General features: G+C 34.4%; 1 protein-coding gene across 1 annotated transcript in view; it reads right to left on the bottom strand.

Moving 5' to 3' along the window:
- Nucleotides 1-15,620, bottom strand: part of LOC117335670 (harmonin-like) — a gene marked incomplete at its 5' end in the record, with an annotated part of 40,781 nt that overhangs the window by 8,867 nt on the left and 16,294 nt on the right. Inside the window, 4 exon segments of the mRNA XM_033895824.1 lie at nucleotides 2,030-2,194; nucleotides 4,247-4,341; nucleotides 5,244-5,414; nucleotides 6,829-6,905. Of these exon segments, the coding sequence (XP_033751715.1) occupies nucleotides 2,030-2,194; nucleotides 4,247-4,341; nucleotides 5,244-5,414; nucleotides 6,829-6,905 (508 nt within the window).

Below are 15,620 nucleotides of genomic sequence, written 5' to 3'. Positions count from 1 at the left end.
TCACAGTATTTTGGATTATTATACCTTAATATGTACATGCTATTATAACCAAATGATGTGGAACACCCTAACACAAATTGTATTTCTGATGAATAAAATCACACTTTGGAGGTTTCACTTTATAAAATTATAAAATGAATTTATCAGAAGCTTATATCAACAAAATCAAACTGTAATTGATAAAAATCATTTTAACAGCTGTCCAAAACAATACATAAAAAGGTGAGAGATGTGATTGGTTGGTCCCATTGTGAGTAAGACATGCAAAGGTGAGGGATGTGATTGGTTAATCTCATCGTGAGGGAGACATACAAAGGTGAGAGATGTGATTGGTTGGTCTCATTGTGAGTGAGACATACAAAGGTGAGAGATGTGATTGGTTGGTCTCATTGTGAGACATACAAAGGTGAGAGATGTGATTGGTTGATCTCATCGTGAGACATACAAATGTGAGAGATGTGATTGGTTGATCTCATTGTGAGTGAGACATACAAAGGTGAAGGATGTGATTGGTTGATCTCATCGTGAGACATACAAAGGTGAGGGATGTGATTGGTGGTCTCATTGTGAGTGAAACATACAAAGGTGAAGGATGTGATTGGTTGATCTCATTGTGAGACATACAAAGGTGAGGGATGTGATTGGTTGATCTCATTGTGAGACATACAAAGGAGAGGAATGTGATTGGTTGATCTCATTGTGAGACATACAAAGGTGAGAGATGTGATTGGTTGATCTCATTGTGAGTGAGACATACAAAGGTGAGGGATGTGATTGGTTGGTCTCATTGTGAGTGAGACATACAAAGGTGAGGGATGTGATTGGTGGTCTCATTGTGAGTGAGACATACAAAGGTGAGGGATGTGATTGGTGGTCTCATTGTGAGACATACAAAGGTGAGGGATGTGATTGGTTGATCTCATCGTGAGACATACAAAGGTGAGGGATGTGATTGATTGATCTCATTGTGAGTGAGACATACAAAGGTGAGGGATGTGATTGGTTGATCTCATCGTGAGTGAGACATACAAAGGTGAGGGATGTGATTGGTTGATCTCATTGTGAGACATACAAAGGTGAGGGATGTGATTGGTTGATCTCATTGTGAGACATACAAAGGTGAGGGATGTGATTGGTTGATCTCTGATAGATTCGAGACAATGTGATGCTGGTATGTTATCATGCCAAGTCAAATTTTGGCATTATATAGAGGTTAGACAGTATAATGAGAGATTAAATACGAAGGTGTAAAAGAGTTAAATGGACTATGAAATGCTTTGGAGGTACACTACAACGTCAAGCTAACATTTACAAGTAATTATCACAAGTTACAGCATAAACCACACAAAACAGGGAGGAGTGAAAACTGAACACAATACTGGGAACCTGTCCAGGTTTGATGTAGTATAATACAATTGTATTTTGAGAAGCATCTGACCCTGCACATGTAAAAAAAGGACAATTAAGCTGTAAGTTTTAAAGGTTTCAACATATTTGCCCCTGGTGACCTTGAAAGTGGGCCAATGTCATCTATTTGAATGAACTTAACAGCTTTGGTATCCTTTCATCCCATCATGATACTGGTGCACGTTTCAAGGTCCTGGGCCAGTCTCAATTATCAAATAGAAGTAGATTTAATATTTAAACTGATATTTGACCTCTGTGGTTTTGAAAGCACATCAAGGTCATTTATTTATAGAGACATTGGTTACTCTTCATCCAACATCAAGAGGTAACTGACAAGTTGCTAAAGGTCAAAGTTGACTTAATTATATAAATGTGTACTATCTTAACCATGATTTGTGGAGTATTATTCATCTATGACCTCTACACATCAAGGGTGAAAAAAGTGGAAGTAAAAAATGAAAATTCTACAAAAACCTTACATAAAAATATTCAAGTTGTACAGGTGATTAAAAACATACAGTGAATGCAAATAAACTCCTACGTAATGCATGGATTCATAACATCAAAATGGTGACAATATTGAGAGTTTGGTGACAATATTGAGGGTTTGGTGTAATAATACCGGCGCGCAGACCTCCCCTTCACGTTTCATCTCTGCCGCGTCCTGTTGTTGTCTTTGCAGTCTGAGCTTGAGCTCATCTTTTTTAGAATTCTTCTTATGGTGACGAATTTCTTCTAATAATTTATGTTCCAGAGCATTTCTCTTCCTCCGATTAGTCTCATACACCTTGTCATAAGCCACATAACATTCTAATTGTGCCGTTTTATTCCTCATCACACCTTTCATGTTTTATAATATATTCATCTCTTTTGAAAAAAATTTCTTAGTCAGGATATCACTGTGACACATCTAATTAAATACACCAATGATTTCTGCAAACAAACATGCCTCACACATTTAACATGCAAACAATTCAGCCCCATCTAACAGCTAGTGTATTAGGATACATGGAGAATTGTTAACCATTTGGACGGAGTTGTTCAATAGTTGATTAGCTTAATCACTTGATTAGTGAAAATCTCATTTCTCCTTTAATTCAAAACTCCTGTGTATTCTTTAAAATATGCAGGTAGGAAGAGACTGTCAAGTGCTATAGTTTTGTAAGATTTGCCAACTTAATTTAGTTTTTACCATAAATAATTTTATCAGGATTTCAAATTTGTTGTTAAATTGTGATTAGCCAGGGACCAGTTTCACCAATATTCCTCAACTTCAAATTGTCCATTCGGGGGCATTACAGACTTTATGGAAATTTCCTCATTTCTTAAATTCTGTAATGAATTTCTATGGAAAAAAGGTTTTTCCATGATTTGAAAAATATATATTGATGAAACCAGGGCCAAGTTAGTTTTTTTCTTTTTTTCTTTTTGCTTTTGTGTTAATTTATTTAATACACAGTTTCTGTATTGCAGAACTGGTTTTTATTGTTATTCTTTCCAATTTGTCCACATCATATACAATTTTATAGCAATTGTCAGCTTTCAGCATCACTTTATCTGAATATCACTTAATTACTGATATACATATACATGTACAAGATTTATTTGCAATGAAGAACGGCAACTCTAACAGTAAATCAGATACCTACATTTGAACCTGTCACCCCAGTATGGCTGAGCTATGACCCTGTTCACCCCAGTATGACTGAGCTATGACCCTGTTCACCCCAGTATGGCTGAGCTATGACCCTATTCACCCCAGTATGACTGAGCTATGAACCTGTCACCCCAGTATGACCGAGCTATGACCCTGTTCGCCCCAGTATGACCGAGCTATGACCCTGTTCACCCCAGTATGACCGAGCTATGACCCTGTTCACCCCAGTATGACTGAGCTATGACCCTGTTCACCCCAGTATGACTGAGCTATGACCCTGTTTTCCTCAGTATGACCGAGCTATGACTTTGTTCACCCCAGTATGACTGAGTTGACCCTGTTCACCCCAGTATGACTGAGCTATGACCCTGTTCACCCCAGTATGACTGAGCTACTATGACCCTGTTCACCCCAGTATGACTGAGCTATGACCCTGTTTTCCTCAGTATGACCGAGCTATGACTTTGTTCACCCCAGTATGACTGAGTTGACCCTGTTCACCCCAGTATGACTGAGCTATGACCCTGTTCACCCCAGTATGACTGAGCTATGACCCTATTCACCCCAGTATGACTGTGCTATGAACCTGTTCACCCCAGTATGACTGAGCTATGAACCTGTCCACCCCAGTATGACTGAGCTATGAACCTGTCCACCCCAGTATGACTGAGCTATGAACCTGTTCACCCCAGTATGGCTGAGCTATGACCCTGTTCACCTCAGTATGGCTGAGCTATGACCCTGTCCACCCCAGTATGACTGAGCTATGAACCTGTTCACCCCAGTATGACTGAGCTATGAACCTGTTCACCCCAGTATGACTGAGCTATGAACCTGTTCACCCCAGTATGACTGAGCTATGAACCTGTTCACCCCAGTATGGCTGAGCTATGACCCTGTTCACCCCAGTATGACTGAGATATGAACCTGTTCACCCTTGTATGGCTGAGCTATGACCCTGTTCACCCCAGTATGACTGAGCTATGACCCTGTTCACCCCAGTATGACTGAGCTATGACCCTGTTCACCCCAGTATGGCTGAGCTATGACCCTGTCCACCCCAGTATGACTGAGCTATGAACCTGTTCACCCCAGTATGGCTGAGCTATGACCCTGTTCACCCCAGTTTGGCTGAGCTATGACCCTGTTCACCCCAGTATGACTGTGCTATGACCTTCTCACCTCTTGCCGTTGTCTTTCCTCGATCTGACGCTGACTGGCCTGTTTCTGCTGTAAGATCTTCTCCAGCCTTGCTGTGCCCTCCAAATCCTGATTTCCTGTAGTAAAATATCAGTTAGTTTGATGACTGTGGGACTGACATGTATATAAATATCATGAGTAAACAGACTGATAATGTTCCATCTCGATCTGTTATAACCATATTTACATTTACACTGCAGCCCCACTATATATAACTTTACCAAGCTCACTTGAAGGATACGAGTCCATAACTTCCAAATCTTAATTATGACGTCATTACTAAAGTGACGTCATAATTGTCACGTCGGTGATAACGAAAGATGGCTGTTGAAAAGGCTGTTCCGTCTTTGACGAAAATAATTTGTTCATTCATCGTAGGAGCAAAATTCCTGGATATATAGTCTTTAAAAATCGTTGTTAAATGTAAATATAAGCATTAAACTGCTTTCATTTGGAAGTTATGGGCTGATGAATTTCAAAAATGATTTTGGTCAATGATGTGAAATTCATACTATTTTTATTGGTATTTGTTTCATATTCTAATATCATCTACCTGGAATTTTTTTATATTGTGTAACAAATTATTTGAAGATTTTAGCGCATTTGCAAGAACCCTGTGATTTTAACAAAACATGAAAGATATTCATTTGTCATGAACAAATTGAATAGGCCTTCCTCTCAAAATGATTTTGTCAAAATAGCATGACCTTTGGCCTCTTCGTTATTGCATGATGACATGTCAAAGATTTCAACACATTTGACTTCCTTCCAGCATATTGCTGGCCCATTATCACAGTCCTGTATGTGTCTCTTTGTTATTCTGAAAAAGCTCACACTAGACGGACAGATGAATGAACAAAAAAGTGATGGACTAGATGGACAGATGAATGAACGGATGACAGACATTACAAAACAGCATAATAAAAGCTCACTTAAGTTCAGGACGATGAGCAAATAGAAACCCTTTAAAGAATTATACCTGTAGCTTCATCAGATCTATAAGGTGTCTGTTCCTCCTCTGCTCTCTCATCCTTACTCGTCCCCATTACATTCTCTCCCATCAAACTATCATTGTCTTCTAAAGTGTCATCATCTTCATCTTTCCTTCCTTCTTGTTCAGCTTGTCGCTTGAGGGTCACTCTGTTGAGCTCTGTAGAGCAGTTAATTGTTTCAGGGAAATATTGGGACAACATTGATGAGCAGTAGGGGTAAAGACCATTTTTCTTTTATTATCTATATTAAAATGATTTTCCAGGTACTGAACCCAGAGATACTTCTTATAGACAGCTAGGTGACTGATGGTCTAAGGTATCTAATGAGGCTAAGATATATGATGAAGTTAACATGTGTGATGAGGTTAAGATGTGTGAAGAGGTTAAGATGTGTGAAGAGGTAAGATGTGTGAAGAGGTTAAGATATGGGGTTAAGATGTGTGATGAGGTTAAGATGTGTGATGAGGTTAAGATATGTGATGATGTTAAGATATATGATGAGGTTAAGATGTGTGAAGAGGTTAAGATGTGTGAGGAGGTTAAGATGTGTGATGAGGTTAAGATGTGTGATGAGGTTAAGATGTGTGATGAGGTTAAGATATGTGAGGAGGTTAAGGTGTATGAGGAGGTTAAGATGTGTGATGAGGTTAAGATTTGTGAGGAGGTTAAGATATATGATGAGGTAAAGATGTGTGATGAGGTTAAGATGTGTGAGGAGGTTAAGATGTGTGATGAGGTTAAGATGTGTGATGGGGTTAAGATGTGTGAGGAGGTTAAGATGTGTGAGGAGGTTAAGATGTGTGATGAGGTTAAGATGTGTGAGGAGGTTAAGATGTGTGAGGAGGTTAAGATGTGTGAGTAGGTTAAGATGTATGATGAGGTTAAGATGTGTGATGAGGTTAAGATGTGTGATGGGGTTAAGATGTGTGATGAGGTTAAGATGTGTGATGAGGTTAAGATGTGTGATGAGGTTAAGATATGTGATGAGGTTAAGATGTGTGATGAGGTTAAGATGTGTGATGAGGTTAAGATGTGTGATGTGGTTAAGAAATGTGATGAGGTTAAGATGTGTGATGAGGTTAAGATATATGAGGTTAAGATGTGTGATGAGGTTAAGATGTGTGATGGGGTTAAGATGTGTGAGGAGGTTAAGATTTGTGATGAGGTTAAGATTTGTGAGGAGGTTAAGATATATGATGAGGATAAGATGTGTGAGGAGGTTAAGATTTGTGAGGAGGTTAAGATATGTGATGAGGTTAAGATATATGATGAGGATAAGATATGTGATGAGGTTAAGATATGTGAGGAGGTTAAGATGTGTGAGGAGGTTAAGATATATGATGAGGATAAGATATGTGAGGAGGTTAAGATGTGTGATGAGGTTAAGATGTGTGAGGAGGTTAAGATGTGTGAGGAGGTTAAGATGTGTGAGGAGGTTAAGATATGTGAGGAGGTTAAGATGTGTGATGAGGTTAAGATGTGTGAGGAGGTTAAGATGTGTGAGGAGGTTAAGATGTGTGAGGAGGTTAAGATGTGAGGGAGACAAGATTCCCTGAATTCCTGATGCCTTACCTTCTCTGAATTCTAGACTTGGCTGCGGAGGCTGAGTAGCTGATGGAGGGGAAGGCGCTTTTTTCTTTGTCTTTGGTCTACGTAGACAAACACATACAAATCCTTCTGTGTATTGTTTTTAATAAAAGTCTCCTGTCACAGACTAGACCTTCAATCTTTAATTTTTTTTTATGTCATTGAAGAAAATTTCATCAATGAAGTAGAAATAAATTGATCATGTGTTTCAATCCTGTTTTTTTTTATGAAGTAATGAATCATACCATTTCACTGTTTGCCTCGTTTTCTCTCATTCTGATTTCAGTGACGGATGGATTAATCAAAATTTCAATTATTTTTTTAAGAGCAATATAGCAAATTAAAAAGTATTATAACTTGTAAATCTCTTAAGGAATGAAGCCGCATAGTAACCATGACCTTGACCTTGGCCCAACAACCCTGGAGGTCAAACTTGTCCGAGATATTATGGTCCTGGTTTGAAGTTTTATCAAAATCCCTGTGATTCTTGTTAATGTGTTGTTTTTTTCAATAAACACATTTAAGTTTATCAATCTAGCTTGAACAATATTTCAGCAATTTTATAGGAGAAAATTAAAGACAAAAGCCACAGGCAGGAGCAGAAATATTTATTTGATATATAAATAAAGGCATGCAAACAGCCAAATCACAGACAGGAACAATGTCTAATGCATCATGCATTAATGCAGCCAATCAAAAGTAAGCAGAATAACAACAGCCAATCAAAAATAAGGATACTAACTATATATAGTCCAACAAGAATGACCTATCCCCTTAGTGTCCTAGGCTCGGTTATAACCGGAACAAGGACGTTAAGCCCCATCAATCAATCAATCAAACCTGTCCCCTTGACCTTTTCTTGGAATAATCAAAGTAGGCGATCCTATTTGCCATAGGTATGTCAACCTGTTAATTGATATTTCGGTGCATGGGGTACATAATGCACATGTGCATGTTCTAAAGTTACTTGGCTGCAAAATGATCTCTCCAATGCGATATTGTATATCGTATTCAAATTATTCACAAAGATCCTAACATGCAAACCAAATACCCAACAGGAATCGGCCCCATAACACTACCACAAATACTCTGATAACGTACTACTTAGCCCACACGACTCATTCATCACTGTGAACAGTCATGTACATCATTTAAAACTGTTGCATATATATACACTATGTCAATACACATATTTCCCTCGATGACTCGTCTGCCATCAATATGCTAATCAAAGTTCAACAGGACAGGTCACTCTGGTCGGACTATACCAAGCTGTATAAAGGTAGGAAAGTACACACATACTAAATACCGTATTTATCCAACAACAAGCCCATATGTCATATATAAAAAGCCTGGTGATCCTTCTACTGTAGCTCGGATGATAACAAATTGTAGGAAAATACTTCAGTATTATAAAGCTGTCCAGCTTTTAATTTGCAAAGTATTAAATGAACTATGAATATTAGGTAAAACCAAGTAAGTTAAGTGAACCGCTTGAATATGTTTTATTTAAGAGTGTCACTCTCTAGTATACATTATTAGGGCTTTTCACCAAATGTTGGAAAGACCTATTGTTTTTGTTCTGTTTATTATTATTATTTGTATTGTATATCTATTGTGTTATTGCTGAGTGAGTTTTTAACACTGATGGGCCAATGGCCTAAAGTTATAAAATAAAACTTCAAACTTTTATTTCCAGAAATATGCCTACTCTCTGACTAAGGGTCAGAGTTAGAGTTTATATGTTGGACCTCAGGGCTTTTTACAGGATAAATACAACCCCCTTGGTGCTTAAACAAAGGTCTTTTTACAGGATAAATACAGCCCCCTTGGTGCTTAAACAAAGGATTTCAACAAACATGCAGGTAATAATGACTATATACAGACCATAATGATAATCTTATGATAATCTCACACATAATACTAACGGGTACTGTGTAGTTTGTGCTTCATGAAAGATCCATTTCACATCTACAGACACAGGTTCAGAACCTTTTAATTTCAACAGAGGATAAAAATCTAGGGAAGAATAAAAACCAGCACCTTGGTATTTTTGGGATTTCAGGGGAAGATGTAGGAAATCGGAGAACATGGGAACACACCTATAAATCAGCAACACTCCATTGTCTTTATGTAATACAATGTGACAGTAGTAGATACAATGTCTTTATGTAATACAATGTGACAGTAGTAGATACAATGTGTTTATGTAATACAATGTGACAATAGTAGATACAATGTCTTTATGTAATACAATGTGACAGTAGTAGATACAATGTCTTTATGTAATACAATGTGACAGTAGTAGATACAATGTCTTTATGTAATACAATGTGACAGTAGTAGATACATTGTCTTTATGTAATACAATGTGACAGTAGTAGATACATTGTCTTTATGTAATACAATGTGACAGTAGTAGATACAATGTCTTTATGTAATACAATGTGACAGTAGTAGATACAATGTCTTTATGTAATACAATGTGACAGTAGTAGATACAATGTCTTTATGTAATACAATGTGACAGTGGTAGATACAATGTATATGTAATACAATGTGACAATAGTAGATACATTGTCTTTATGTAATACAATGTGACAGTAGTAGATACAATGTCTTTATGTAATACAATGTGACAGTAGTAGATACAATGTCTTTATGTAATACAATGTGACAGTGGTAGATACAATGTATATGTAATACAATGTGACAATAGTAGATACATTGTCTTTATGTAATACAATGTGACAGTGGTAGATACAATGTCTTTATGTAATACAATGTGACAGTAGTAGATACAATGTCTTTATGTAATACAATGTGACAGTAGTAGATACAATGTCTTTATGTAATACACTGTGACAGTAGTAGATACAATGTCTTTATGTAATACAATGTGACAATAGTAGATACATTGTCTTTATGTAATACAATGTGACAGTAGTAGATACATTGTCTTTATGTAATACAATGTGACAGTAGTAGATACAATGTCTTTATGTAATACAATGTGACAGTAGTAGATACAATGTCTTTATGTAATACAATGTGACAGTAGTATATGTAATACAATGTGACAGTAGTAGATACAATGTCTTTATGTAATACAATGTGACAGTAGTAGATACAATGTCTTTATGTAATACAATGTGACAGTAGTAGATACAATGTCTTTATGTAATACAATGTGACAGTGGTAGATACAATGTCTTTATGTAATACAATGTGACAGTAGTAGATACAATGTCTTTATGTAATACAATGTGACAGTAGTAGATACATTGTCTTTATGTAATACAATGTGACAGTAGTAGATACAATGTCTTTATGTAATACAATGTGACAGTAGTAGATACAATTGTCTTTATGTAATACAATGTGACAATAGTAGATACAATGTCTTTATGTAATACAATGTGACAGTAGTAGATACAATTGTCTTTATGTAATACAATGTGACAATAGTAGATACAATGTCTTTATGTAATACAATGTGACAGTAGTAGATACAATGTCTTTATGTAATACAATGTGACAGTGGTAGATACAATGTATATGTAATACAATGTGACAATAGTAGATACAATTGTCTTTATGTAATACAATGTGACAGTAGTAGATACAATGTCTTTATGTAATACAATGTGACAGTAGTAGATACATTGTCTTTATGTAATACAATGTGACAGTAGTAGATACATTGTCTTTATGTAATACAATGTGACAGTAGTAGATACAATGTCTTTATGTAATACAATGTGACAGTAGTAGATACAATGTCTTTATGTAATACAATGTGACAGTAGTAGATACAATGTCTTTATGTAATACAATGTGACAGTGGTAGATACAATGTATATGTAATACAATGTGACAAAAGTAGATACATTGTCTTTATGTAATACAATGTGACAGTAGTAGATACAATGTCTTTATGTAATACAATGTGACAGTAGTAGATACAATGTCTTTATGTAATACAATGTGACAGTGGTAGATACAATGTATATGTAATACAATGTGACAATAGTAGATACATTGTCTTTATGTAATACAATGTGACAGTGGTAGATACAATGTCTTTATGTAATACAATGTGACAGTAGTAGATACAATGTCTTTATGTAATACAATGTGACAGTAGTAGATACAATGTCTTTATGTAATACAATGTGACAGTAGTAGATACAATGTCTTTATGTAATACAATGTGACAATAGTAGATACATTGTCTTTATGTAATACAATGTGACAGTAGTAGATACATTGTCTTTATGTAATACAATGTGACAGTAGTAGATACAATGTCTTTATGTAATACAATGTGACAGTAGTAGATACAATGTCTTTATGTAATACAATGTGACAGTAGTATATGTAATACAATGTGACAGTAGTAGATACAATGTCTTTATGTAATACAATGTGACAGTAGTAGATACAATGTCTTTATGTAATACAATGTGACAGTAGTAGATACAATGTCTTTATGTAATACAATGTGACAGTGGTAGATACAATGTCTTTATGTAATACAATGTGACAGTAGTAGATACAATGTGTTTATGTAATACAATGTGACAGTAGTAGATACATTGTCTTTATGTAATACAATGTGACAGTAGTAGATACAATGTCTTTATGTAATACAATGTGACAGTAGTAGATACAATTGTCTTTATGTAATACAATGTGACAATAGTAGATACAATGTCTTTATGTAATACAATGTGACAGTAGTAGATACAATTGTCTTTATGTAATACAATGTGACAATAGTAGATACAATGTCTTTATGTAATACAATGTGACAGTAGTAGATACAATGTCTTTATGTAATACAATGTGACAGTGGTAGATACAATGTATATGTAATACAATGTGACAATAGTAGATACAATTGTCTTTATGTAATACAATGTGACAGTAGTAGATACAATTGTCTTTATGTAATACAATGTGACAATAGTAGATACAATGTCTTTATGTAATACAATGTGACAGTAGTAGATACAATGTCTTTATGTAATACAATGTGACAGTAGTAGATACAATGTCTTTATGTAATACAATGTGACAGTAGTAGATACAATGTCTTTATGTAATACAATGTGACAGTAGTAGATACAATGTCTTTATGTAATACAATGTGACAGTAGTAGATACAATGTCTTTATGTAATACAATGTGACAGTGGTAGATACAATGTATATGTAATACAATGTGACAATAGTAGATACAATTGTCTTTATGTAATACAATGTGACAGTAGTAGATACAATTGTCTTTATGTAATACAATGTGACAATAGTAGATACAATGTCTTTATGTAATACAATGTGACAGTAGTAGATACAATGTCTTTATGTAATACAATGTGACAGTGGTAGATACAATGTATATGTAATACAATGTGACAATAGTAGATACATTGTCTTTATGTAATACAATGTGACAGTGGTAGATACAATGTCTTTATGTAATACAATGTGACAGTAGTAGATACAATGTCTTTATGTAATACAATGTGACAGTAGTAGATACAATGTCTTTATGTAATACAATGTGACAGTAGTAGATACAATGTCTTCATGTAATACACTGTGACAGTAGTAGATACATTGTCTTTATGTAATACAATGTGACAGTAGTAGATACAATGTCTTTATGTAATACAATGTGACAGTAGTAGACACAATGTCTTTATGTAATACAATGTCTTTATGTCATACAATGTGACAGTAGTAGATACAATGTCACTCCATTGTCTTTATGTAATACAATGTGACAGTAGTAGATACAATGTCTTTATGTAATACAATGTGACAGTAGTAGATACATTGTCTTTATGTAATACAATGTGACAGTAGTAGATACAATGTATATGTAATACAATGTGACAGTAGCAGATACAATGTCTTTATGTAATACAATGTGACAGTAGTAGATACAATGTCTTTATGTAATACAATGTGACAGTAGTAGATACAATGTCTTTATGTAATACAATGTGACAGTAGTAGATACATTGTCTTTATGTAATACAATGTGACAGTAGTAGATACAATGTCTTTATGTAATACAATGTGACAGTAGTAGATACAATGTCTTTATGTAATACAATGTGACAGTGGTAGATACAATGTCTTTATGTAATACAATGTGACAGTAGTAGATACAATGTCTTTATGTAATACAATGTGACAGTAGTAGATACAATGTCTTTATGTAATACAATGTGACAGTAGTAGATACAATGTGTTTATGTAATACAATGTGACAATAGTAGATACAATGTCTTTATGTAATACAATGTGACAGTAGTAGATACAATGTCTTTATGTAATACAATGTGACAGTAGTAGATACAATGTCTATGTAATACAATGTGACAGTAGTAGACACAATGTCTTTATGTAATACAATGTGACAGTAGTAGATACAATGTCTTTATGTAATACAATGTGACAGTAGTAGATACATTGTCTTTATGTAATACAATGTGACAGTAGTAGATACAATGTCTTTATGTAATACAATGTGACAGTAGTAGATACAATGTCTTTATGTAATACAATGTGACAGTAGTAGAAACAATGTCTTTATGTAATACAATGTGACAGTAGTAGATACAATGTCTTTATGTAATACAATGTGACAGTAGTAGATACAATGTCTTTATGTAATACAATGTGACAGTAGTAGATACATTGTCTTTATGTAATACAATGTGACAGTAGTAGATACAATGTCTTTATGTAATACAATGTGACAGTAGTAGATACAATGTCTTCATGTAATACACTGTGACAGTAGTAGATACATTGTCTTTATGTAATACAATGTGACAGTAGTAGATACAATGTCTTTATGTAATACAATGTGACAGTAGTAGACACAATGTCTTTATGTAATACAATGTCTTTATGTCATACAATGTGACAGTAGTAGATACAATGTCACTCCATTGTCTTTATGTAATACAATGTGACAGTAGTAGATACAATGTCTTTATGTAATACAATGTGACAGTAGTAGATACATTGTCTTTATGTAATACAATGTGACTTGTAGATACAATTGTCTTTATGTAATACAATGTGACAGTAGTAGATACATTGTCTTTATGTAATACAATGTGACAGTAGTAGATACAATGTCTTTATGTAATACAATGTACAATGTGACAGTAGTAGATACATTGTCTTTATGTAATACAATGTGACAGTAGTAGATACAATGTCTTGATGTAATACAATGTGACAGTAGTAGATACAATGTCTTTATGTAATACAATGTACACTGTGACAGTAGTAGATACAATGTCTTTATGTAATACAATGTGACAGTAGTAGATACAATGTCTTTATGTAATACAATGTGACAGTAGCAGATACAATGTCTTTATGTAATACAATGTGACAGTAGTAGATACAATGTCTTTATGTAATACAATGTGACAGTAGTAGATACATTGTCTTTATGTAATACAATGTGACAGTAGTAGATACAATGTCTTTATGTAATACAATGTGACAGTAGTAGATACATTGTCGTTATGTAATACAATGTGACAGTAGTAGATACAATGTCTTTATGTAATACAATGTGACAGTAGTAGATACAATGTCTTTATGTAATACAATGTGACAGTAGTAGATACAATGTCTTTATGTAATACAATGTGACAGTAGTAGATACAATGTAGGGGAGCAGTACAATAAAAGACACAATTCTACACTACTGTAAAAACTTGTTTAATATGCGCAGTTTTTTGTACTGAAATAAAGTTTTAAGTTTGGGGTGCACAAATTATACACGTAGAGACGTTTTTTTCACAGATATCGTCAATTCTAAATGTCCGCCATCTTGGTGGTCCACTAGATCAACGTCCGCCATCTTGGTGGTACACTAGATCAGATTAATGATAAAACTTTGTATGTATATAACAGCCGACTGTACACGCCGAGATCAAATACAGACAATATGGTGGCTATAGGGTTACTGGAAACTTATAAAGAAACTATGACATACCTACATCATTGTGACAGAGTTATACCTATTATAGGTACACAGAAACTATTGACATACCAATAATCATTGAAAAAAGGCAAGCAGAAAATACCAGTATCATGTTGATGTTGGATCCAAAATATCTATTACAATGATTTGAGTTAACTGAAACAATTGATATGAAATTTTTAAAATCTTAAGTTTGAAAATTGCACATTGACTTGTTAATTCTTTAATCCTGTTGGGGTCTGTATTTCACTTTGGGATATTGGAGATGTTTTACTTTCTCAGTATGAAATATCAAAATTTATGTCACTAAGACCAAGAAAAAAATAATTTGGCAGGGGCCAAGCACATACATATTATATACTTGAAATTAAATAGCATTGTCAGGGTTAGAGACAGTAAAGTTTGTGATTATAATTCAAGTTGTGTAATAGGAAAAAAACAACTAGTAAATAATAAATTAAAAACAGATGGAAACATGCAGTCTTCATGCAATGGACATGCAGTACACACACTGTAACTATTAAAGAATTTCTCCTCTATTACTGTAAATATGCATACCATTTTTAGTGTTTTCCATACTAATTTAGTGTTTTCCATTATCTAATTTTATTTTTTAGTATTTTCAATACTAATTCAGCATTTTCCATACTAATAAAGCGTTTTCCACTAATTATATCTATAATTCAACAGTACTAAACATGTTATGTTCCTGCAATTATGTGTCATATAATTTTAAATATAAAGAATTATTT

Source organism: Pecten maximus, chromosome 10, assembly GCF_902652985.1.
Source record: "Pecten maximus chromosome 10, xPecMax1.1, whole genome shotgun sequence".
Taxonomy (NCBI): Eukaryota; Metazoa; Mollusca; class Bivalvia; order Pectinida; family Pectinidae; genus Pecten; species Pecten maximus.
This window is presented reverse-complemented; position numbering and strand designations above follow the sequence as displayed.